Source organism: Capra hircus, chromosome 19, assembly GCF_001704415.2.
Source record: "Capra hircus breed San Clemente chromosome 19, ASM170441v1, whole genome shotgun sequence".
NCBI classification, from domain to species: Eukaryota; Metazoa; Chordata; class Mammalia; order Artiodactyla; family Bovidae; genus Capra; species Capra hircus.
The window spans coordinates 27553926-27578846 of record NC_030826.1 but is presented as its reverse complement, the minus strand read 5'-3'; the positions used below and the strand labels follow the sequence as shown (position 1 = coordinate 27578846).

The following is a 24921-nucleotide window of genomic DNA, read 5'->3' as shown; positions in this document are numbered from 1 at the left end:
CTGCCAGAGCAGATAGGTTTTGTTTTGCTTCATGTTTTATGAATAACACAAATCTCAATTTTGTGGTGGCCCATCAACTATTTCTGAAAGGCCAGATGTCTTCTGATGTAATGTGCAGGGGGAATTTAAAGAGTCCAGTGGACAGAGAAACTGTATGGGGATCCATCAGGGATATCCCACCGTGCACAAGGTCCCTGACAGGCTCTAGAAAAGTCTTTCACTAGGTTATGAGGGATAAAGTATACTGCAAGTGATAGGATTTTTCTAAAGCTCTTTATTAGCTAGCCACTCTATGCCACATATGTGGCACTAAAAAACTCTAAGGCACTGAAATTGAAATGGGATCTCTGATTCTGGGAAGTGGTGTTGGGCTGACCCTGAGTGAAAACAGCATCACATTTGCAGGAGCAAAATGCTTTTTTCACTGGTGGCCATGTTCATCAAATCTCTAGAGACACATCATGCACAGATTTACAACTTTAAAAAAATCATGGGCTCCCAACAATAAACCTGTAAACAACTGTGGCACCCTGCAGTTTCTACCACTGCAGGTAGCTGTGGCTACCTGTGGCTACCACCGTGGCCCCTAGCTGCTCTAACTGTAGGGGCTGGAAGACAAAGTTACTTTGTCAGCTGCCTTTGCAGTAGTCATGTGATAGGGAAGGCCGACACAGCAGGAGACGGGAGTTCGACTCCCTGTCCGGGGGATCCCCTGCAGCAGGACATGGCAACCCACTCCAGTATTCCTTCCTGGGAAATCCCATGAACAGAGGAGCCTGTGGGCTATGGCCCATCGGGTCACCAAGAGTTGGGCCCCATCGTGTGGCTTCTGGGGATCTTAGTTTCCCCACCAGGGTTTAACCCTGGCCCACAGCAGTGAGAGCATCGAGTCCTAACCACTGGACCACCAAGGAATTCCTATATGAGGACTTTTAGAAAGCCTTCTGCTTTTTCTGTTAAAAGAAACAGAGACAGTTGGCATTCACCTTGAAGTCGGAAGGGGAATGTTAAGAGAATCACAGAAGAGGTCAATGCAGACCTCTAACATTATTCAGTTCCTAAGCCAGCTACCTACTTTCTGATTTATTGTTGTGGAAGAGAAAATAGATGTCTGTTGTGTGTGCCATTGGTAACTGAGTTTCCTGTTACTTGCAGCCAAAAGCGTTGTGAACTGATGTAGAAACTCATTTGGATTTATTTAATTTACATTGGGTTGAATCATGTGAAATTAGTGTTTTCCTGGGTCAGATGATTGTCAGTATCGCATCATTCAACCCAAATAACTGTTAACTCTCTAGATCTGTAGATGCGTATCGGTTAGTATGCTTATGACAGCAAATACCAAAACTCGTAACTTAGTGAATTAGGGAAGGAGATGGATTGGCTCATGGAAGAAAACCTAGTTGCTTATTTTTCTCTCTCTCTCTCTCTTTTCGCTCAGTCATGTCCGACTCTTTGCGACCCCATGGACTGTAGCCTGCCAGGCTCCTCTGTCCATGGGATTTCCCAGAAAAGAATACTGGAGTGGGTTGCCGTGTCCTACTCCAGGGGATCGCCCCGACAGGGAGTCGAGCTCGCGTCTCCTGCTTTGGCAGGAGGATTCTTCATCGCTGAGCTACCAGAGAAGTCCAGTTCATACATATACACAGGAATAAATTCCAGGTTATATTGATGACTTAAATTTTAAAAACAAAACACCAGTAAGACTATTCGAGGCTTGAGGAAAACTTTTCCCAAGTTAAAACCCTGGTTGCCCCGGCTCTCATTCCGCCTTTTCCATTGGGCCTCTGGAGCTACGTCATGGGATAATTAGCCAATGAGACTTGGGCATGGGCGGCAGGCTCAGCCAATGGGACCCGGGCGGGAGATTTGAAAGGACCTCGGCGGGGGTGAGGAGGCGCGGCCGGACAGATTCAGTTGTTGCCAGCGGTCAAGGCACCACGGGTTTCTTTCGGGATTCTTGCTCCGGGAGAGGCCAGGTGATCCGGCAGGTTGGTTGCTCTAGGGTGGAGAAAGGGTCCTGGAAGGGAGTGAGGCTGGTAGCAGGGTGGGGGCGGAGAGCCGAGTGCGGGGATGCGCTCTGATGAAGCCAGCTTTTGGACTTGCGCCCTTTCACCAGCAACTCGCCCCCCACCCCCGGCAAACACTTCCGGCTAGATCGATCCGACCCCTCACTCTCTCTCCTTTTTTTTTTGTTTTTGCTTCTCACGGCTCTATTTCTCTTCTCTGCCCAGTTCCCTCCCCCTTTCCCTCTACGGATGGCCCAGAAGGAGAACGCCTACCCCTGGCCCTATGGCCGGCAGACGGTAAGGGCTTTCTCACTTCCCCTCTCCCCATCAGCATGGCGACTTCCTGCTTGCAGATTCGAGATCCTGCAGAGGGCGATCCTCTTAGCACTTTTCTTCTGGCTTTGCACCAGCGCATGGGCCCCAGTAAGGTCATTTGTAGCCTCATCCTATCTGGTGCTGCCAGTTTGAATTTGACCAGCCTGTGAGGACCTCTGCAGAGCTGAGCCTACTTGTCACATACAAATGGCGTCTGGGACTGAGCAGGCAGGGTCTAGCCTATTAGGCCATGAATCTCAACTGTTGTCCTGAAAAAATAGGCTAGGCAGGAAATAGATATAAGCTATTTAGATGAGTTTATAACTTTAAAAGGTCCAAGAGAAGTCTTACTTAAGAATTTGGATTTTAATGACCGGTGTGACATGCATCTAAAAAGCTTTATTTTCCAGTTGTCCTAACACCTTTCATTGAAGAATCTACCCTCTGATTTGAAATGCTAGCGTTATTGTATATATTAAATTCCCATATATATGTGGATCTATTTCTGGACTCCATTTTGTTCAACTTGCTTATTTGTAAATCCTAAATTCGCTGTTTGTGAACAAGTCTGTAGGAGCACTGAGGCTCTTTCTCTCTTGGTTAAAGAAGAAAGATGGGGCCCTACATGAGCTTTGTTCTCTGTTAGTGGGGCTTGAGTATCCTGGAGGGTCCCTCTATTCCCTTGTCCACCAGCTCCCTCCCCGGTGAAGCTCTGAATGGGGAGGCTGAATGAGATGACACTGTCATGTCTACACCAGTCACTCCCAGAAGAAAGTGGTGTGTTACTCAGAAGTTGACAGTGACAGTGCTCCAGAACAATTAGAATAGCCTTCACTTTCCCTAAAGCCTGTTGTTGCAAAGCGGTAAATACTGAGATTTGCTGAACACTCAAGGCCCCAAGGATCTTATCTGAGCCTTAACAGACCAAGCTTAGGGAACTGTGAGAATACCTCTGTTCTGAAGCTCCTTGAATTGTGGGTGTTCATTACCCCAGCCTCTACTGCCCTTTGGGGTAGGGGGCTAGGTAAATGAGTGGTGTTATGGACAAGACTGAGTAGCAAAATTGTGGCCTCATTGTTCCTCTTTGAACTGGGGATGGGGTGGGGTAGGTGGGTGGCTTTATAGCAAGCCCTGAAATGCTGCTTGTAGCGCATTCCAACCCGGTCACTGGGATAAAGGCACCCTCAGAGCTCCCCTCTGGTCCTTCTCAGGCTCAGCCTGGCCTGAACACCCTGCCCCAGAGAGTTCTCCGGAAGGAGGCTGTCACCCCGTCGGCACTTGTCCTCATGAGTCGCTCCAATGCCCAGCCCACAGGTAAACTAGCACAAAGGGAGGGGACTGACCTGAGGGAACTAGGGTCTGCAGAGGGTGGGTGGGGATGAAAATGTCAAAGGATGGCCTCAACTTCCCTGTTCTTTCCTTAGCTGCCCCTGGCCAGAAGGTGGTGGAGAACAGCAGTGGGACCCTCAACATCCCAAAGTAAGCTCCCCAAGCTTTGAGGTAGCAAGGGACGGGGTGGAATAAAGGCAGGAGGAGGAGGGATGCAGGTGAGAAAGCCTGATCCATCCTCAGCTCCCCTGGAAGAGAAGCAGGATTGCAGGCAGGAGGGGCAGAGGTCCAGAAAGAAGGCAAACACCTCAGAGGACCAACTAACCACTGCTCAGCTGCTCCACCACTGCTTCCCAAACAGGCGTTCCTTCACAATCGATGACTTTGAGATTGGGCGTCCTCTGGGCAAAGGCAAGTTTGGAAATGTGTACTTGGCTCGGGAGAAGAAAAGCCATTTCATCGTGGCGCTCAAAGTCCTCTTCAAGTCTCAGATCGAGAAGGAGGGTGTGGAGCACCAGCTGCGTAGAGAGATCGAAATCCAAGCCCATCTCCAGTACGCTCAACGTCCCCTGAGCCAGAGCCCCTGCCGCCCCAACCCCACTCCTCCTCCAACCCCACCACATCTAGACTGTCTTCTCTGTAGCTGTGGCCACGCAGCCCCAATGAGCTCTCAATCCCAGCCAGAGCCTTGAATCCAGAAAATCACCTCCGGTCCCCACTTAGGACTGCCACCTGGCTTCCCCTACCTGGCCCAGACCTGACCCAGTTTGCCCCAATGCGACCTGTCATCTTTCCCATTTCCTTAGGCCAGAATGCAGCCTGATGCCTCCTCTGTCTCCTCTCCCAGACATCCCAACATCTTGCGTCTCTACAACTATTTCTATGACCGGCGAAGGATCTACTTGATTCTGGAGTATGCCCCCCGGGGGGAGCTCTACAAGGAGCTGCAGAAGAGCCGAACTTTTGATGAGCAGCGAACAGCCACGGTCGGGGCGGGTGGGCACCTGGGGCACTGGCAGGGGCCTGGAGGCTGGGGGATGCCATTTGCAGCCTGAGGTCAGTCCTTGTCTGACTGTCTGCCATTGGCCCCTCAGATCATGGAGGAGCTGGCAGATGCTCTGACGTACTGCCATGCAAAGAAGGTGATTCACAGAGACATCAAGCCAGAGAATCTGCTCTTGGGGCTCCGGGGTGAGCTGAAGATTGCTGACTTCGGCTGGTCGGTGCATGCCCCCTCCCTGAGGTATGGTGGGCCAGAAGGCCAGCTCTGGGTATGAAGCCATTCAAAATAAAACCACTTCAGATCTTGTTACCCAGAGACATTTTGGGTTGTTCTCATGTAAATATATAGACACAGCAATATCTTTTCAAAAATAGGAGACTTTGGGAGTTCCCTGCTGGTCCAGTGGTTAGGACTCCAGCTTTCACTGCAGGGGGCCCAGGTTCAATCCCTGGTCGAGGGAACTAAGATCCTGCAAACCATGCAGCATGGCCAAAAACAAAAATAGGAGTCTCAGTTTTGTCACCCAGATTTCTCACTTGAAACATTGGGACCTTCTTGCCATATCACTGAGAATACTCCCACATCATTTTTAGTGGCTTCATAGTATTGCACAGTAGAAATGTAACGTGATTAAGCAACATGTGATTGATGAACATCTGAAATTCTTCCTATAATTCTAAGGTGAACGTTGCCCTCATATCTGATTTATTTTAAGGTACGGCCCTCAGTGTGGAAATGCAGAGTCAGTGTGTTAGCCCCACTCCTACCCCAAAGACCCCATCAGAGCCTGGTTGGAAGACCCCTGGCACATCCTGGGGTCGGTCCGGGCTCCCTGTCAGGCTGCAGGGAAAGGAGGGAAAGTCTGGATCTGAGATCCCTGCCCACTCCCCCTCTTCCCCCGCCCCGCCCCAGGAGGAAGACAATGTGCGGCACTCTGGACTACCTGCCCCCAGAGATGATTGAGGGGCGCACGCACAATGAGAAGGTGGACCTGTGGTGCATCGGCGTGCTCTGCTACGAGCTGCTGGTGGGAAACCCGCCCTTCGAGAGTGCTTCCCACAATGAGACGTACCGGCGCATTGTCAAGGTGGGAGGCTGGCCCCCGGGGTCTGGCCGGAGTTTGTGCCAGCTCAGGGACTGGGGCAGGGAGTGGGCACACTGTTGCTGTTGATGTTAAACCCTGCTAATAGAGTGGGAAGTGGAGGCAAAAGCAGCTAGGATGAAGCCTGTCTCTCCTTCTTGCAGGTGGACCTAAAGTTCCCTCCTTCTGTGCCCATGGGAGCCCAGGACCTCATCTCCAAGCTGCTCAAGCATAACCCCTCAGAACGCCTGCCGCTGGCCCAGGTCTCTGCCCACCCTTGGGTCCGAGCCCACTCTCGCAGGGTACTGCCTCCCTCTGCCCCTCAGTCTGTCCCCTGAAATGTCCCTGTCCTTTTCTCAGTTGTGTCTGTGTCTGTATATGTGTAGTCAGGAGGAGGGGGGTCCCAAGTCTATTTCTGCATCTGTCTTCTACCTCCTCTTTATTTAATAAAGGCTGAAGCTTTTTGTACTGATGAGTGTAGATGTTTACAGGTGGAGACTGCTGTGAAGGAAGTCATCACCTGTGGAGAGGAGGCGAGGGAGTTGCCCATGCTGGGCAGTGGGGTGGGCACTGCATCATCACCCCTGGGAACACCCCTCAGCACTGAGAGCAACCTCTCAGCTCTAACCCCATCTGGTCAGCTCCCAACCATCCTACTTCCACATCTTTTCTTTCCCCTGCTCTGGCTCCCAGGCCTGGGGATGCTGGGGACCTGGCTCTACTCTGCTATGCCTGCACATCAGCCATCACCAACCGTCTCCACCCACCTTCTATTACTCCCTCTTAGTTGACCTCTAATCTTTCCCTTTCCTGGGTCAGGCTTGCTGATCTAGGAGCAATTAAAATTGTCTTCTTGGTTTGTTTTTCTGCTCTGGTGAGGATTTAGCACAGGAGTAAATAGAATCTGATGGTGTCTTGTTCCTGACCTAAGGTTTCACTGCTATGTATGATGCTTGCAATATGGTGCCTCCTATAGGTTTTGTTCTTTTGTTTTGGCCACCCAGAGCAGCATGCACGATCTTCAGTTTCCCTGACCAGGGACAAACCCATTCCCCTTGCAGTGGAAGCTTGGAGTCCTAACCACTGGACTGTCAGGGAAATCTCTTGCTGTAGGTTCTTGATACATGTCTTTTATTAGGTTAAGGAAGGCCTGGGCTCTTCCTAGTTCATTAAGGGTTGGGTGTTTTTTGAAGCATGAATAGGTGTTGAGTTTCACCTAGTGCTTTTTCTGCATGTTTATTTTTTGTACTTTTAAGCCACGTGGTGTAGAACATCAATAAAGTTTCTTATTTTTATTTCATCTCAGATACTCGGGCTATATTCAATTCCTAGGGCTACTGTAACAAATTACCACAAACCTGGGTGGTTTTAAACAGCAGAAATGGATTCTCTGACAGTTCTGGAGGCCAAAAGTCCATGATCAAGGTGTCAGTAGCACCACCTTCCCATATATGCCTCTAGGGAAAAATCCTTCCTTGCCTTTTCCATCTTCATGTGACTCCAGGCACTTCATGGCTTGTGGCTACATCACTCCAAGCTCTGCTTCTGTCTTCACACAGCCTTCCTGTCTTTGCCTTTCTCTCCTCTGTCTTAAAAGAACCCTAGCAATTTGATTTATGGCTCACCTAGATAATCCAGGATAATGTTATACACAATCCGTAATTATATCTGCAAAGACCTTTTTTCCAAAAAACACTGCATTCATTGCTTCCAGAGGTTAAGACACTGACATATCTTTTAGGGGGCTACCATGCAACCCACTACATACGCGCACAGATTAAAATAATTGAAGGACAGTATAGGGCTTAAGAAAATGAAAAACCAACAGTCTTCCCATTTCTCTCTCCCCAGAGACAAATCCTTTTACAGTTTTGCTTTGTTTTTGGTATTTACTTTGTATCTCCAAATCACATGCTTCTGTCACTACCTCTTTACATTTTCAGTTTTAGGCTTTATCTATCATTTTCCTGATACAAAATGTAAGGATTTCATTCTTTCACTCCACTGCCACCAGAAACAAGGGCGTTTTCTGTCCCTACATCCTTCTGGTGTAGTTATAATTTCGGTTAAGATTTATTCATCTGACAATAGTTACTGAGTGCTCTCTGCAGCCCAGGTACTGTTCTAGAGGCTGAGGGGTGAATAAACGAGAAAAAAAAATCCTCAACTCAGGAAGCTTGCAAAAAGTGGTTGCAATTGTAAACAGATTGTAAGGGGAGGCCTCACTAAAAAGATAATGTTTGAAAAACTACTTGAAGGAGGAAAAAGGTGAACATTTTTCTTTGTAGTTGTTCAGTCACTAAGTCATGTCTGACTCTGCAACCCCAGTAAAGAGTTTGCCTGCAGCACACCAGGCTCCTCTATCCTCCACTATCTCCCGGTTTGCTCAGATTGTCCATTGAATCCCTGATGCTATCTATCTCATCCTCTGCTACCCTCTTTTTGCTTCAGTCTTCCCCAGCATCAGAGTCTTACATCAGGTGGCCAAAGTATTGGAGCTTCAGCTTCAGCATCAGTCCTTCCAATGAATATTCAGGTCTGATTTCCTTTAGGATTGTTTGGTTTGATCTTGCAGCCCAAGGGACTCAAAGAGCCTTCCCCAGCACCACAATTCAAAAGCATCAGTTCTTTGGCACTCAGCCTTCTTTATGGTCCAACTCACATCTGTGCATTACTACTGGAAAAACCATAGCTTTGACTATACGGACCTTTAATATACTTTGTGGACTCGGCCTCAAAAAAAGGGGTGGGCCGACGGGACGACGTCCGGGGCCAAACGCCCTCTGAGCGGCCCTCAGGCCTCCGACTGTCCGACTGTCCGAGGAGGAAGAGGCAGAGAACGTTTGGGGCGCGAGCTGCCACCCATTTGCTCTTAATCCTTGCTCTTAAATTTGCTCTTAAATCCTTGAGGCGGCAGCATGTCTGTCTTGTCACAGGAACAGTGAGAAGACCAGTGCCTCTATGGCAGGACCAGTGAGAAGAGAAGGAAGAGAAGAGATCAGAATGGTACCAGGGCTCTGACCTTAAAGGGCTATTAACTAATTGAATGTTCTACCTAGTGGCAAAATCACACACCATCCTCCAAGAGGAGACACTCAAAACCTGGTGGAGGGGGCAGGAGACAAGAGAACAGAGGAGCAAATGAGAATTCTGGTTCCATCCTGATCAACTAAGGTGCGATTCAATCCCGACGGTCCAAGCAGGATATGCTACTTTCATCCCAAGAATCTCTTTTAGGAAACCCAATTCTGGTTCCCCAATTCTGGTTCGTTCTCCAGAAGCGGTTGCTAAGCAACAAATGTGGGTGGAAAGAGCCTAGCCCCGCCCCTGGAGGACTCAGACGTTTCAGGATCTTTAAGATCTGCCTTTTCAACTTTTCGAGAGGGCGGGGCAACGAGCGCAGCTGTTACCTCCTTCTCTCCGCCCTGCTGGCTCTCACGTGTGTTCGGTCGCTCAATGACAGCTGGTCTTCTGGGACTTCCTGGTTGTTGGGACCAATCAGAGTGCTCTTCACGTCCTGACCATTGTCAGCCTGAGGCCAATCGGCGCGCCTCTAAAACGCCCCTTAAAGGCGCCGCCAAGGCCTCCCGAGCCGGGGCGAACCAATTCCTCGGTTCCTGCCCCCAACTGCAGTATGGAGTCGCCCCGGGGGCGGCCTGGGCCCGAGACGGACCTGCTAGCTCTGGGGGAACAGCAAGCTGCGATCTTCGGCGACGGCCCGGGCCAAACGCCCTCTGAGCGGCCCTCAGGCCTCCGACTGTCCGAGGAGGAAGAGGCAGAGAACGTTGGGGGCGCGAGCTGCCACCCCAAGGCGTCCCCGAAGACTTCGAGCTGCAGCTTTGTCCACCCCCCGGAATGGGAAGCTCCGGAGGACAAGCCGGGCCGTGGAGGGACGCTTTCTGGGAAAGGGAGCCGCCTAGGGGCGCCGGATCCCGAATTCGACCCGCACGGGTCCTCCCGGCGCAAGGACCCTGAGCCGCCGGAGGACAAGCCTGAATCCGAGAGGGTCTGCCGTCGAGGGAGCCCTGTAGGCGGCGGGATGGATGTTGAGCAGAAGGAAGACGACGACGAGGCGGCGGCAGCCGGCAGGGGTGGCCGTTCGTTCTCCAGCCGCCTTCAGGACAGCCGCAGCTTGGACGGGTTGAGCGGGGCGTGCGGTGGCCCCGCGTCTTCAGGGGGTGCAGAATCTGGCGCAGGCGGCGGGCGGCGCGCCACTATCTCAAGCCCCCTGGAGCTCGAAGGCACGGTGAGCCGCCATGGCGACCTCACCCACTTTGTCGCCAACAACCTGCAACTCAAGATCCGTCTGAGCGGCGCCCCTCAACCTCCGCCCCCTGCCCCTACGCGGCCCTGTTCAGCGCCCACACCCACTCCGGCCATCCCTCCCATCGACCCCGACGTGCTGCGGGACCTGGAGCGGCTGAGTCGGGAGCTGGGCGGCAGGGTGGACCGTCTGCTTCGCGGGCTGGGAGGTGCGGTGCAGGAGCTGACAGCTCTGAGCGTGGGCTGCATCCAAACCTACCGCGATGCAGTGGACTCTCTAGGTGAAGCTGTGGACATGAGCATCAAGGGCATGTACACCCTGCTGGCGCGCTGTGAAGAACTGGAGCGGGCTCTGCAACCGGTTCAGGGACTGGCGCGCCAAGTCCGGGATATCCGACGCACCTTGGAGGTGTTGGAGGCCCTGTGCAAGTGACTGGGAAGGCAGGAGAGTCCCCAGGCAACGCCAGGGACCAGCAGGATCCTTAAGGACTCTTAAAGGAGCCCTGGTGGGACCTGCCTGCTGAGAGGAGGGAGGCCTACATATGGGAGGTTCTTCCAGATACCTTTAGCAGGCCGGCGACCATTCGCTGGGCCTTATGCAGGTGTATATGGGAAAGTTCTAAAGGCTCTCCTGGTGGGAGGGTATGATGCTCTGCTTCTGTTCAGTTGGCAATCTGCAGCTACCTTGTTCTCCCAACTCTCTTCCCCAGTTAGCGCACCATCTCTGGAAACCAGGGACTTTAGTTCTGGGCTTGGGAGATGTGACTGTCATATGTTATCAAGAAAGGAGAACAGAGGAGGCCCCAGCCCCCACTGTGGCCACTCTGACCTCCAGTAGTCACATCTCAGGTGCCAGGGCCTGTGGGAGCTTGTGTAGTCAAAGACCACACACCACGCCGACAAGGACATACTTGCATATGGATAACCTCCTGCTTCTGCCCTCTGGCCCTCTACCGTCCCATTTCCCCAGTCATAACCTGGGCGGAGCTAGAAGGAATGTATTGCATGGTAGAGGAGGTGCGTTCGGACGGGTCTCTCTGCTCTCAGGGTTCAGATAGAATTGTTGCTGGTTTTGAAGCCCACCTGTTGTGGAATGTTCTAATCAGTTTTGGCTTTCTGAGTTTTTGTGGAATTAAAGTGCTGCTGCTGCTAAGGCTGAGGCTGTGTCTCTGTGGGGTTACAGGGATTGATGAACCAAAGTAATGGGAATGAGGGTCAGTCTTTTCGTGGAGTTTTCTTGGGGCTGGTGCTGGGAGTGGGGTGGGGGTCTCAGGCCACATGTGGAAGGATATGGTTTCTGCTCCTAAACAGCAGATCTGAGGAAAGGTGAGACACAGGTATGGGCTGAGAGATACAGTAAAAGCAGAATCAGAAGCAAGAAGATCTAGAAGAAAAAAGGGAGGAAGGGTTGTCTTCTCAGTTCCTGAAGTGGACAGGCAGGGACTGGGCAAACTGGATGTCTGTGCTCTAGAGAAAGACTAGAAACCTAGCTCCATTCTTGACCCCATGTCTCACACTCTGCTGATCAGCGCCCTATGAATGGTCTAGGACAATTCCTGGCCGCCTTCCGTTTACAGTCATAGTAAATTCCAGAAGCTCCCGATTTGGTGAGATTTAGAAACAGATCACAATACAGATCCAGTTCTGTTAAACTTTCCTCCTCTAACTCAAGACACTAGGTCTTTGGGCTGAATTTAAACACGTTATTCCTCGCCTCGAGGTGTGAAAAGTTCCGGAATTGGAAATACTGCTCCATACACCTTCCCTAACAACAAGAAATTGACAGTAAATTCTTTAAAAGAAGACCATGGCTCTGGCCCGTACGGGGATCGAACCCGCGACCTTGGCGTTATTAGCACCACGCTCTAACCAACTGAGCTAACCGGCCAGCTGACAGTAAGCGTACTCAATATGAATCTATGTAAAATACAAATTACTAATCAGTCCTATCTGTGAGAAAAATCTCAAAACGGGTAAGCTTATTTAGGAAAACAGGGAAACAGACTACGAAAACGGAATCACTTATCATTTAGGGAAGTAAAAGCGAAGCCAAAATAGTGGCAAGCACAGATAATGCAAGTGCTTGACTGGCAGGTCGCCGTGCCAACACAGAGGGCAAGACTGACAGCATGCACTTAGCGTTGAGGTGCACAACCGGAAATAGAAAAGGCCGTCTGATAGCAACCGGTAGACTCCCGAAGAGATGTGGAAAATTATATATAAGCTAAGAAGCCTACGACTCTTTCCTCGAAGTGTAAAAACAACCTATGCCTCGGGAGGCACCGCTGGGATTCGAACCCAGGATCTCCTGTTTACTAGACAGGCGCTTTAACCAACTAAGCCACGGCGCCCCACGCATACACCTCCCCGCCTCGTTTCCCTGGCCAGGTCAGTTCTAGGTTAGGTGAATGAATGCCGGGGTACCTTTCTAATTTTCGAGCGTACTGGAAAGCAAGGTAGAAGGTGAGAAATCCGCGCCTGTAAATGGGATAGGTTGAAAGGATGACACAGAAATTGAATCCTGGCACACCGAAAGTTATAAAATATAAAGACAGCCGCGGAATCGCAGGCCGACGAGGATGGGATTCGAACCCACGCGTGCAGAGCACAATGGATTAGCAGTCCATCGCCTTAACCACTCGGCCACCTCGTCCACAGGAAAGCAGTTTAGGATCTCCTCTCTGGGGTCTGGATTCTTACTTCTCGGAGAAAGCGTGAACCCAACTACGTCGTGTAGGGATGGTGTCCCGAGGGATCCCGCCCAGCACCGCGAGGACGACTCGCAGGGCTCTGGCTTCCGAGCGATATTCTAGCCTGCGCGAGCACCCGCCTCGGCGTTGGATTTCCGGGGCATGTGTCACTCCTCAGGAGCCCGGCTATCCGCCTAGATTTACAGTCTCGCGATCTGCAGCAAAAGCTATCGCGATATCTTGGAGCTCCCCCGACGGGGCGGCTCGAGACTTGGAGGCAGGGACCCTCCCCTTCCGGCCCCTATGAAGTGTTTCTTCTGTAATCTGCGGAATGGGACCTCAACAGCGTTGCAAGTAAGGAGAATAAATAAAAGCTACCCGAGCTCTAGAAAAGCGAACGCTGACCCCGACGTGATTTGAACACGCAACCTTCTGATCTGGAGTCAGACGCGCTACCGTTGCGCCACGAGGTCGGCCGGCCACGGGGGTGGACAGGTCTCCCCATGACGACTGGACGGTGAGGCGGCCGGGTCTGGCGATCGAGGTGCTGAGGGCCTTCTGGAACTTATAAAATCTCCCGGTGTGGTGCTTGCCCTCTCCCTCCGGTCTCGTAGGACCAGCAGGGCCCGCCACCCGCAGGGCAGCGGCTTTGTGGGCTCCGGGTTCCTCGGTGCCCCGACCTCGTCGCCGCCCTCCTGCAGACCATAAGGCGGCACTGAGCTGGTTCCCTGGGGGTACCCAGAGCTCACAGCCCAGCGGGGACGGACTGGCACAGAAACGTGTGGGAGGACTGGGAATACCAGGCCGAAGGTGATGGAAGCACGTGTGAGGGACAGAGCTTAGCTTTTCCAGCCGTGCGTCCCCTCCCGGGCTGCAGTTAACAGCCGCCTGCGGAGCCTTCCAGATAGCTACTCACAGGCCCCAAATTTGGAGTTTCTGGTTTAAAGATCCAGAGTAGAATCTTGGCATCGGTAGTTTTGTCACTTTTGACGATTCTGAGCAATCCCTCACCTACAATGAAATGCACAGATCTTAAGTGTTTATTTTGATGAGTTTTGAAGAATTCAGCCCACAACCCTTTCAAGATAGAAGACATCTTCATCCTACAAGGTTCTTTCTTATCCTTTCCGAGTCGATCCCCGCCCCTCCCCACCCCTCCACCCCCGCCCTTCACCCTTCACAGAGGCAACCACTGTTCTGATTTACTTTGACATAAATATCTGTACCTGTTAAAGCTCCCCAGGTGAGACCAGGCTGGAAACTTATAAAGAGGAATACCAGAAGCTGGAAGAACCCACCCCCACCCCCACCCAAACACACACACATTTGCTCATTTGCTTCTTGAAGGGTGAAAGAAGTTCAAGGGTCCAATACCGCCAAAGAAAGTTATCAGGGACTACAGACAAGTCAAAGCCCGCGGAGAAGCCTGACCTTAATTGACTGCGCAACATCCTTTAAGAGCCTTCCCCCTTGGCTGTCATGACACTGCTGTCTTCTGGCTTTCCCTTATCTTACCGTCCCCCTCCCTCCAGTCTCTTGTTCCTAGGAGTTCTGTCTTCTCTCTTTATGCTACACACCTTCCCTGGAGTAAACCCTTCCCTGGAGTCAGCCATCACTTGTGTGCTGAGGGCTCCTGAATCCTGCTCCCACCTCTGGATTCAGTCTAGTGTCTGCTGGATACCTTCACTTGACCCTGTCATCCTTCGGAAACCTCCCACCTCAGGTGGGACTCAAACCCACAGTCTCCCAGCTGAAACAGTACACCTCCTGTCAGGACTTAGGAAGCTGAGGTTCTTTATGTCTCCGCATAGAAGGAATTCAGGGAGAGGCAAAGAGATAGGTAAGAAGTAGATCTATTGAGAGAGACATGGCATGAGTTTGAGTAGGCTCTAGGGCCTGGCGTACTGCAAAGAGTCGGACATGGCTGAGCGACTGAACTGAACACACTCCATAAAAAGTGTGGGCCATCTCTAAAGAGCACTGGGAAATATAATGCTAAGTTGCTTTAGTCATGTCTGACTCTGTACAACCCCATAGACAGAAGCCCACCAGGCTCCCCGGTCACTAGGACTCTCCAGGCAAGAACACTGGAGTATAAGGTGGTTAGTTTTTATGGGCTGAGTAATTTCAGAGGGTAACAGTTGGGAGGATTATTCCAACTACTTAGGGAAGGGGTGAGGATTTCCAGAAATTGGGCCACTGCCCCCCTTTTTGGCCTTTTATGGTCTGCCTCAGAAGTGTCATGGTGCCTGTGGGTGTGTCCTTCAACATGTTAATATATAGGATGGGCGTGTAATAAGGTTTAAGGTCTACTGGAAGTTGAATCTTCTGCCATCTTGGGCTTGAATGGTTCTAACCATTTTTCTCTCTTTTCCAGTTCTCAGTAGCTGCGTCATTCTTTCAAACGTTGTGCCCTGTCCCCTTCCCTCTTGTCTCATTTCCTTCCCAGTCTTCTGCACTCCTAGTTAGAGGCCAAGCTGAGGCTTGGATTCATCTTGACTCTCCCCCCTTCCTCGTTTCCCATTTCTAGTCACCAAGTTCACTCAGTTTCATTTCCTTCATAATTCTCCTGTTAGCCCTCATTCCCTATTCCCACTGCCATCTCACTGGATGACTGTAGTAGACTCCTCCCTAATGTCTGTCTCCAGAATAGTCAAACAGAATCATCTTTTAAAACGCTAACATGATTCCATCATGCTGTGGCTTAAAATCAATGCCCCATTGAAACTGCACAACTCAGATGGGATTCGAACCCAGCCAAAATTGACTGAGACTTGAACCCTTGGGTTAGGACTCAAACCCACTGTCTTTTAGTTAAAATTGCTCACCTGGTATGAAAAATTGATGGGAAATGTGACAATGGTTGCTTCAGTCTGCCTACTCCTGAACCCGATGCTCAGATTGAACACCAGAGAAAGAGAGACAAGCAAACATGGTGGTGTGCTGCCTGTTAAAAGCCCAAGGCACTAGTCATGTACATTTTCAAGACAAAGAATCCTACATCAAAATGCCATACTGATAATTTACATAAGGTTTACCAAGGTATATAGTCCAAGAAAGCATGTACAAAGTGAGCAACAAGTCACCATGACTCCTGACCCTCTACAGAGTTGGGAAAGAATGCTATTCTTTTAAGTTTTAAGAAGTAACAACAAAAAGAAGTTGCACTGCTAGCATTAGAAGAAAGGGGAAAAAATTTATCTGTATAGTTGAGCAGTCACTCCCATCTGGTTAATATGTAACGCAGGTGTACACTACACGTTAGGGAGGGAGGGATGAGGCCAAACAAACACACAGAGAGAATTTTATGTTCAGTTTTTCTTGCCTTCCTTTAAATATAAATTTTGCTTTATCACCATAGTGAGGGATTTCAAGGCTAAGGTAGCTACATAACAAACTACTTCTTTAGTTTGCTACCCCAAGCACAAACCCCTCTGTTAATTCTTCACAAACAATATTTGTCAAAAAACAACGTATAAACAGCCTCCTTTGGTCTCTTCGGTGGTCCTTTTTCTGTGAGATTTCCCTGTGTATGAATTAAATTGGATTTTTTTTCTCCTATCAATCTATCATGTCACTTTAATTATTAGATCAGCTAAAAGAACTCAAGACAGGGGGGTGAAAATGTCCTCCGCTTGGACAGAACTATTTGGTGATGTCTGGGATTTGCTTCAAAATAATCCAGTGGGACTGGGAGGCAGAGTATAGCTGAAACAAGGTTGGCCATGTGTTGGTAACTGCTGAAACAGAATGGTAGGCTTCAAAAGGGGTCATTACCTTTTGAATGAAAAATACTTTACTTTTACATACAATATGTTTGAATGTTTCTGACTTAAAAAACGGTTTTCTAAATTATTTTAACGCCAGCTCAAATGTTGGAACACGTGAGTTCCTGCCCTGGCTCGAGTGGCCGAAGGATCCTTGGTCACTGGCAATACCACCTGTGGCCACAAGGTGGCTCGAAAACTATCTTTGGTGAGTGTGGAGCAGGCTTCTCTGAACCAAAGACAGGGAAAGTGACAGGACTGCTGTTTACCAATTCACAAAGTGAATTTTATCTCCCGGTTCTTACTATCTATAGGTTCCCAGGCAGGAAGGCTGTTATGCGCAGAAAGCCCCAAACTTCAAACTGCTGGATCCCAAAATCTAACAGTCATCCTTGACCCCTTCATTCTCTCACCTACACACTCCCATGTTTAGACTTTATCTTCTAAGATTCTAGATTTCTTCCACTTCACTCCACCTCTTTCACACCAATACTATTGACTCTATTATCTTGGCTAGAGACCTTATTCAAATTTTACCAATTTTCCCACTAATGTCCTTTATAATAAATTTTATTTTTCTGATCCAGGATCCATTAGGATCATACATTAAATTTCAAATTTGTCACACCATTTTAAAAAGCATTTTAAGTGTAGTTGTTTGACAATGTTGTGTTAATTTCTACTGTAAAGCAACATGATTCAGATATAAAGAATATGTATCTTTTCCATTATGACTTATCATATGACATTGAATATAGTTTCCCATGCTATACAGCAGGACCTTGTTGTTTATCCATTGTTGTTATATCTCTTTGTCTTTCATGAACTTGAGGAAACATCTTTTGACTATCTCTTTGACATCTGAAATTTTTCACACACTGGTTTAGAAAAAGGAACTCCATTTAGTACATTGGGGACCTGCAAGAGAGAAAAGCATTTTCTCTCAGTTATGACCACATTTCCTAAAATGAAGTTTTAAGAACAAATGATCTATTTTCAAAGAAAATTTCCTTGATCACATTGTTCTAATATTTCCCTTAAAATTTTTATTTATTACAACTTTTACCGTGCAGATTTATTATTTGTTGACGTGTTTGTTGTCAATCTCTCTGACCCCAGGAAGGCAGAGACTTCTGCTTTGTTCCTCAAGGATATGAGCCCTTCACAGTGCCTGGGACTTATTTGTTGAATGAATGAATGAATGAATGAGGAAATTAAAAAATGTCTCTTGGGCTTGTAGTTTAGACCTGTCTAAGAGGAACTGAGATGGAGAGTAGTAATAAAAGAAGTGTTCACATATTGAGATATAGGGAAGTCATTCTGGCTTAAACATTACACAACTTGAATTTATCCTAACTAAAATAGCCTGTTTGTGGTCTATCAAACACACGCTGTACATCTGCTTTAATTATTTAAAGGAAAGGGCACGCTGACCAGAAGTAAAAAATGCCCATGTTAAAAATAAAGATTAAACGCCCCTCTTCCTGGGACACCTTCCATGTGATTATGAGAGATATTTTCCAAGTGCCAAGGCCATGCTGACCTGCTGTGTATTAATCATCTGGTCCTTAAAAAATAAAAAAAAGAAGAAATGTAACCCTGACTTGTATAACTGAAAAAGATGCTTCGCTGGGGCAGTTTCTCAGAGTAATCAGGGAAAGGAGCTTCCAGGCTACTCCTTAGTTTGGCTCAAATAAAACTTTTTTCTATTCTTATTATGGATTATCCATTATTATTCTTGGGAGATGATCTGGTAAGAGGGTAGGGGGGGCCCCTGGAAGTTGTGACTTGACTGTTAACCGTGAACTCCGGCGAGAACTTTCCGTTCTACAGGAATCACCCAAGGTCCGAAGGTCCGTGAGGTCCCAATCGTGAGAAATGCTTGGACTATAGCTGGGCAAAGAGACTATGCTGGTCACACCTCTAAGAGATAAGGAAATCGTAGACTCTGAATTTCCGCCTTCGACTCTTGCCTCCCAGGGACTCGGGGTTTCATTCTCTTCCTCCACTCCCTTTTCTGGTCCCGTATGTCCACTTCCTTCCCGCAACACGCCTCTCATCCACACCCTAGGAGAGGGGCTCTTTTCTGTACTCTGCAAATCCCTCACCAATCTCAGCGAGCTGGGTGGGTGGTTGGGTGGGGAATCAGAATCAAGGAAAGTTCAGGTATACACGGTCCGCCAACAACCAGGGGCTCCGGGACAATAAAGGGGCATCCACCTCTCCAAGTTCGGCCTAGGTCAAGGAGAAGCTACACGGATGCGGAGGATGGAAGAAAAGAGAGTGTCCAGGGCTCGGGAATGTTGACGCCCTAAGGCTGGAGTGGCGGTGACAGCGGTGTCCGGAGGGTCATCTTGGGCAAAGTAGCAGGGGCTGGGGGCCAGGCCGCTCCCGGCATGGGGATACCGGGAGGACCGAGTGTCCGAGTTTCCGTTCCCCAGTGCTGTGTGGGCAGACTCGGCAATGGGGAGCCGCGCCACAACACACTCTCAGGCTGCGCGGACAACTCTTCCGCACGCGGGAAGCCCGGCGGCTCGATTCTCCGCATCCGGTCGGGGTCTGCACAGGTATTGTGGACCCGGAACAACGTTTCCCAGAGGGCCGGAGGCGGCGCGATAATTTGCCGCTCTCGCGAGACTTTCAGAGGTCCTGTCGGAGCCAACGTTTTTGCGGTTACCAAGGCAACTGAGCGGTGCCAGCGTAAGCGGGAAAGCGGCGTACGTCGAATTTTTGTCTGCTAGCTTGGGAGACTTGAGGAGTGACCCTCCTTGAGCTTCCAGCCCCAGAGACAAACGGGCTGTGCTCCAGGCGGTACCTCTTCCCCTGGGGACCATGGGCCGGATCTCAGGGCTCGTGCCCTCTCGCTTTCTGACGCTCCTGGCGCATCTGGTGGTCGTCATCACCTTATTCTGGTCCAGGGTAAGACCCATGGCCCTCTTCTCGTTCCTCCTTCCAATTTGGGGTGGTCCCAGCCCCACTCCACCCTTTCTCTCCCGGGGCCTTACACGGTGGGGTCTTCCCATACCCAGCCTCCAGACCCTCTTTCAACTTCTCTTTCTTTCTGCCCTGCTCCCTAGGACAGCAACATCCAGGCCTGCCTGCCTCTCAGATTCACCCCTGAAGAGTATGAGAAGCAGGACATTCAGTGAGCATGTGGGACAGGGTGGGCAGAATTAGGCAGTAGAGGGAGTGAAGGGGTCTTAGGAAAAAAGTTCAGAAGGCCTAAGCCACTTCCTTCTTTTCTGCAGGCTGGTGGCAGCACTCTCTGTCACCCTAGCTCTCTTTGCAGTGGAGCTGGCTGGTTTCTTCTTAGGAGTTTCCATGTTCAACAGCACCCAGAGCCTCATCTGTATCCTTTCTACGTGTACTCCTTTCCTCCTCGCCCTTGTCCACCATAACGCCCTTCAGCCACTTAACTAGGCCTTTCTGGCACAATGGTGTTTGCTCTGGCAGGCAAACAGAATCCCTCCTGTGGAGAGATGTTAAGCAATGTGGAAGATTTAATACAATCTCTGATCACTTTTTGAGCTCCTGCTACTCACCAGGCACTGGAGATCTCAAGATGGGAGTACAACAGTTTTCTATCTTGAGGAAGAGGCAGATACACAGACATCTGCAATTCAGTGTGATAAGCACGGGTGCCATCAGATGTTAAGATACAAAGCACTATGGGAACGCCGAAGAGACAAAGGAAGTGAGGAAGATGGATCAGGGAAGGCTCTCAACACCAGGGTACTGGAGAGTGATCCCAGCAGTGTATTGTGTCACTGTAAGCATGTCTGTGTGCTTGGAGTAGATCAGGAGTCTACTACTTCACCTGAAGGATCCAAACTAGATATGGGATGGAGGTAGCTTGGTTTCCCAACAGGGCAGGCTCAGCTCTGGCCTCTACACATGGCCATCCTAAAACCCAAAAGTCTGGGCTGCTGGCTCTGGCCTTTGCAGAGTGGTAAAGGGAGCAAGAGATGCCTTGCTCACCAGGAGCTGATTGTGAATGCAGATGCCAGGCCCATCACCGGCCTTTTCTGGCTCATCACTACCTGTTGACCCAAAGACTTTCCTTGACTCTGGTGTATTCCCAAGCCATCGGGGCTCACTGTAGTGCATCTGTGGCCCTATCCTTCTTCATATTTGAGCGTTGGGAGTGCACCACGTATTGGTACATTTTTGTCTTTTGCAGGTATGGTAGCACCTAATGTTTGAGGATGGGGAAGGGAGGTTTACTTTAAATCTGAAGATTCCCCTACCCAGCCCTTTATTCCATGTGTAACATACCAGATCCACTCAACATTCCCGAGTCTTTTTGATGTCCTCCACTCCTACACTTCAAGGGGTGGGGGGTGGGATCGCTGGCTTGGGGATCTGGGTATTTTTTTATTAGGAGAAACTCTGAACCCATCACCTGCCTTCCTCAGTGCCCTCCCAGCTGTCACCGAAATAACATTATTCATCAGCGTCTTTGGCCTGAAAAAGAAACCTTTCTGATATCTTCGTGACTGGAAGTAGGGATGAAGGCTGAAGGAGCGAAGGACCACTCACCCTTCCTGGAAGAGGAAGGCTTCAGCCCTCCTTCTAACACTGCATTTCGTGAAGGATGTCAGTGTTAGGGTAATTATCTCTCGAGTCTGGGATTATCTGTGTTTTGTTTACAGTCCTTTGTAATAAAATATATTTTAGGGTAAGATCAAACTTACAGGAATTCCTGCAGGAATTCCCTGGCTGTCCAGTGGTTAGGACCCCACGCCTCCACTGCAGCGGGTTCAGTCCCTGGTGGAGCAACCAAGATCCTGAATGCTAGGCAGCGTGGCCAAAAAAAATAATAATAAAGAAAGAAATCAAGACAAAAATTTCAGGAGAAAATTGGGGTGGCCAAACTACTATAGAAACGGAAGGCTGTTTTCCAGCCTTGCACTGTAAGACACTAAATGTCGCTTCTATTCTAGTTATTACGGTAGATTTCTGCCGGAAGGGAGTGGGCGGAGATATGTAAATAAGGTTATGCTTTAGGGTAGTACCTCGAGCTCTTTAAGTGAGTGAAGCATTCTGGGAGGGACTAGCTTTTGCTTTTTGACAGCCAAATGGAAAAATATATTTTAAAACATCTGCAAATAAATTGAACAACAGAAGTGGAAGAACCTGGATAGCTTTAGATTGCTCGAACTAACATGTCGTTTACTCACCCTCCCTGTTAGCGGAGTCTTATTACCGGAGTACGGAATATTGCAGTCCTCTCGGTATCGTCAGGTAGGATAATCCTTACCTGTTCCTCCTTTTGGAGGGCAGAATAGAACATGATGATTGGAGCTCGCATGATTCGTGATTAACGGCTCTGCGTAATCAGGACTTGCAACACCCTGATTGCTCCTATCTGATTCTTCCTGGCGATCCGTGATGTTAATGTACTTTACAATTAGATTGAGTTTTTGCTACTGTCTCCTTAGTTGTACTTTAAGTAGCGTCGGACACGACTGAGCGACTTCGCTTTCTCTTTTCACCATGCGTTGGAGAAGGCAATAGCAACCCACTCCAGTGCTCTTGTGTGGAGAATCCTAGGGACCGGGGTGTCTGTTGGGTTGCCGTATATGGGGTCGCACAGAGTTGGACACGGCTGAAGCGATTTAGCAACAGGAGCAGCAGCAGTGTTGGTTCTAATAGTGTCTGTAAGGTTTGGGGGGTGGGTTTTTTTTTTTCCCTTTGAGGGTGTTTGGTTTCGGTATGTTTGTGTAGAGTACGGTTTGTAAGTTTGTTTTTTAAACTCTTGTGATAGTTTCGTGGTTGATGGTTTGTAAGTTTGTTTGTATTTTAAACTCTTGTGATACTTAGTTTCGTGGTTGATTTGTTAAAGTCACTTAATCCTGTCTGAATGGAATTCTTCAGGCCTGAGTCTTGGAGTGGATAACCGTTTCCTTTTTTTCAGGGGTTCTTTCCCAACGCCAGGGACCCAAACCACGACTCGTTTCCTTGCATGAATCCCAATTTGCTAGCTAGTATTTTTTTTTTCCCCTTAATTTCATGAAGCTTACCCGAGGGGACGTTCTGTGTACCTCCGATTTTCCAAAAAGTGGTTCTTTTAATGTCTGTCACATTTGGTGTCATGAATGAAGGCCTGTCAAAACTTCTCTCTTGCCATGCCAGGAAGGGTCACGTGCTAAAGGGTAGACGTCCCTGGTATTTGGGGAGCCGAGCCCAGAAACCTGGCAAAGGTTACCTGTTTACTCTGTGTCTGATTAAAACACCCACCCTAGTTTCTGTCTGGTAGCCCCTGGCTAGAACATGTTCCAAAGAAAGTTATTGAAACACACTATTTGGCATTAGAGAAGAGTCTAAAGTTCTGCCTTGTCACAGGTTAAGTGTTCTCACAGGGGCACATTTTTTTTAGGAAAGATTCAGTGTAGAGGTTTTAATCTATACTTTTTAGTCCTAAATGGTGGAGCCCAGGCCATTCTAAATAAGCGAAAGTCATCAAAGGAGATCTTTTCTGGTGGAGCCTCCTCAAGTGATGCTTTCTGTCTCTGCACACAGCCCTTCTTCGTGAGTATTCACTCAGAGAATACTTATTCAGCACTTACTATACACTGTATAGTGGGTACCCAGGGAATAGATGTGAATATGACCTATACTCGGCCTGGGCCATCACAGATATTATAGCTCAGGAAGACAACAATCTCTGGTACTCCCAGAGTACTTTAATAACAAATTATGATAAATGTTTCAAACTCGACTTGCAGATGGAATGGAGTAGGGATAACCTGCCCCAGGTGTCAGAAATGTTGCTCCTACAGGAGCAGTTTGAGTGAGGCCTTGGAGTGTGGCTGAAGCAGAGAGTTAGAGGAGCAGATTATCCAGGAGGCAAGAAAGGTGGATATTGCCGGTCATGGTTACAGGCTTGACCAGGAGAGTTACATCCCATGACAGCCTGACTTTCACCACACCCAGTGGTGTGCTTACTGATTTGTGAAAGCTGTTTGTTTTTCCAGAAAAATTATGGGCTGATTGTTAAAAACAGCTATATCAAAAATTGAATATGTAACCTTGCAATTAAATAAATAATATTTCTAAAACAGAGGGGGATTTCCCTGGCAGTCCAGTGGTTAAGACCTAAAAAAAAAGACAACAAACAAACCAGAAAAACAGTAAGAAATACTCCTCACTTCCTGGTTATTTTATAAATTTGCTATTATATGGTTTTGAGGTTGTTTGCATTTATGGTATCTGTATGGTGAGAATACTATGAAATGATGTACTGCTTTGTATCTCTTTCCAATTAATTTAGTGACATTAAGTCAGTAATTTGAAACTTGCCTAAGTGGGAGTATTTATACTCCCAAAATTGGCAAATGCTACATATCAGGCTTTGCTGTTTGTCTAGGTTTTAAAAAGTGATGGAGAAAATGTTAAATAATGCAGGTTAAGTCTTTAAGTGTCATGTCTGTAACTGTTATACTACAAATATTACACACACAAATCAATGAAGTATTCCCCCAGGATTTGAAAACTTATCAGCAAAGAATCACTCAAGTCATTGAGGAACCTGTGAAGTCTCAACATATCTTCAGTGTTTCATTTTTATCTTAATCAAAAATGTAAATAAAAAGATCAACCAATGTTTATGTTAGAACTAGCCTTGTATTAATACTTATGATATAATTCCATTTATGAAATTATGGATACAAGAATAGAATTTACAATAAAGAATATTGTATATTATTTTTACAGATTCTGTTACACATCCTTTATATCAGCAAAATTTATAATAAACTTATGTACACATTTGAATGCATACTTTTCTTGGAGAGTGGGTTGTTAAACATTTACCAGTACTTTCTTGCTCTTCCAATCCTAAGAAATTGTTCATCACCAGTGAGTTCCTTGTTCCTAAATCCAGAGGTTCTTTCCAGACTTTGGCTTGACCTCTTTTCTATATGTTGACCCTTACCCGCATTTGAAAGTTGTTCTCCCTTCCTTTCCGAAAATTAGTTCCCCTGGCTTACCTCCAACTATTCTGGCTGCTCCTTCTTAGACTCATCTAATGAATATTGATTGAAAACCCACAGCTGGCCAGCCACTGAGTTGTCTCCTCCCTTTCCCCTGTAAATGTTGGTGGTCACTCCTCCTTGGGGACTTCATCCACCTCTTACCTTCAGACATCACCTAGATGGTGCTGGTTTCCATGGGTTGGCTCTGTTCTGTGAGCCCTAGCCGGGAGCAGAGACCGGAAGTGAGCTATGGAGCAGTGTAAAGTATACCCGCTCTCCTCCAAGGTTATGTGATGGCCAGTAAGTCACTTAACCGCTTTGTGCCTCGATTTCTTCATCCACTTTAACTGTATATCTCTTATTCAACACCAGACGCTTTGCCAATTAGCATCAAAATAGGTTTTCATTTTATTGTGAAATTAGTGTCTTGTTAATCAGCATAAGCCAATCATGAAGAAACAAATACTGCTGGATTCTACTTATATGAG

The 24921-nt window shown here is 48.3% G+C and overlaps 3 protein-coding genes and 4 non-coding genes across 12 annotated transcripts; 3 read left to right on the top strand and 4 right to left on the bottom strand.

The window, feature by feature from the left end:
* Positions 1886-7042, top strand: AURKB (aurora kinase B). Of its 6 annotated transcripts, none has more exons than XM_018064617.1 (9): positions 1886-1991; positions 2235-2306; positions 3536-3638; positions 3749-3803; positions 4015-4206; positions 4501-4649; positions 4748-4896; positions 5569-5743; positions 5902-7042. In XM_018064617.1, exons 6-9 carry the CDS (start codon positions 4569-4571, stop codon positions 6073-6075), a joined length of 579 nt encoding a protein of 192 aa, XP_017920106.1. In that variant the 5' UTR covers positions 1886-1991; positions 2235-2306; positions 3536-3638; positions 3749-3803; positions 4015-4206; positions 4501-4568; the 3' UTR covers positions 6076-7042. The 6 variants fall into 6 exon arrangements, with proteins under 6 accessions (XP_017920106.1, XP_013828047.1, XP_005693605.1 ...); XM_013972593.2 differs by having other exon boundaries at positions 1886-1979; positions 4501-4639; positions 5902-7037; XM_005693548.3 differs by having other exon boundaries at positions 4501-4639; positions 5902-7037.
* Positions 8453-11153, top strand: BORCS6 (BLOC-1 related complex subunit 6). The gene has a single exon (XM_018064616.1). The coding sequence runs from the start codon at positions 9372-9374 to the stop codon at positions 10431-10433; it is 1062 nt and encodes a 353-aa protein (XP_017920105.1). The 5' UTR covers positions 8453-9371; the 3' UTR covers positions 10434-11153.
* TRNAI-AAU lies at positions 11815-11888 on the bottom strand. The gene has a single exon. It is a non-coding gene; the product is annotated as a tRNA-Ile (tRNA).
* On the bottom strand, positions 12278-12351 carry TRNAT-AGU. The gene has a single exon. It is a non-coding gene; the product is annotated as a tRNA-Thr (tRNA).
* TRNAS-GCU lies at positions 12572-12653 on the bottom strand. The gene has a single exon. It is a non-coding gene; the product is annotated as a tRNA-Ser (tRNA).
* TRNAW-CCA lies at positions 13092-13163 on the bottom strand. The gene has a single exon. It is a non-coding gene; the product is annotated as a tRNA-Trp (tRNA).
* On the top strand, positions 18210-24229 carry TMEM107 (transmembrane protein 107). Its single transcript, XM_013972568.2, has 5 exons — positions 18210-19376; positions 19535-19602; positions 19706-19806; positions 20541-20637; positions 20873-24229. Exons 1-5 carry the CDS (start codon positions 19290-19292, stop codon positions 20940-20942), a joined length of 423 nt encoding a protein of 140 aa, XP_013828022.1. The 5' UTR covers positions 18210-19289; the 3' UTR covers positions 20943-24229.

Excerpts from the sequence above, each read along its gene's own strand:
- TMEM107 (XM_013972568.2), top strand. The coding sequence starts at position 19,290 with ATGGGCCGGATCTCAGGGCTCGTGCCCTCTCGCTTTCTGACGCTCCTG. Across the intron at positions 19,603-19,705 it reads TATGAGAAGCAGGACATTCA|GCTGGTGGCAGCACTCTCTG; the intron begins GTGAGCATGTGG and ends TCTTTTCTGCAG. Across the intron at positions 19,807-20,540 it reads CAGCACCCAGAGCCTCATCT|CCATCGGGGCTCACTGTAGT; the intron begins GTATCCTTTCTA and ends TGTATTCCCAAG.
- AURKB (XM_013972593.2), top strand. The coding sequence starts at position 2,259 with ATGGCCCAGAAGGAGAACGCCTACCCCTGGCCCTATGGCCGGCAGACG. Across the intron at positions 3,804-4,014 it reads GGGACCCTCAACATCCCAAA|GCGTTCCTTCACAATCGATG; the intron begins GTAAGCTCCCCA and ends CTTCCCAAACAG. Across the intron at positions 4,640-4,747 it reads ATGAGCAGCGAACAGCCACG|ATCATGGAGGAGCTGGCAGA; the intron begins GTCGGGGCGGGT and ends TTGGCCCCTCAG.
- BORCS6 (XM_018064616.1), top strand. The coding sequence starts at position 9,372 with ATGGAGTCGCCCCGGGGGCGGCCTGGGCCCGAGACGGACCTGCTAGCT.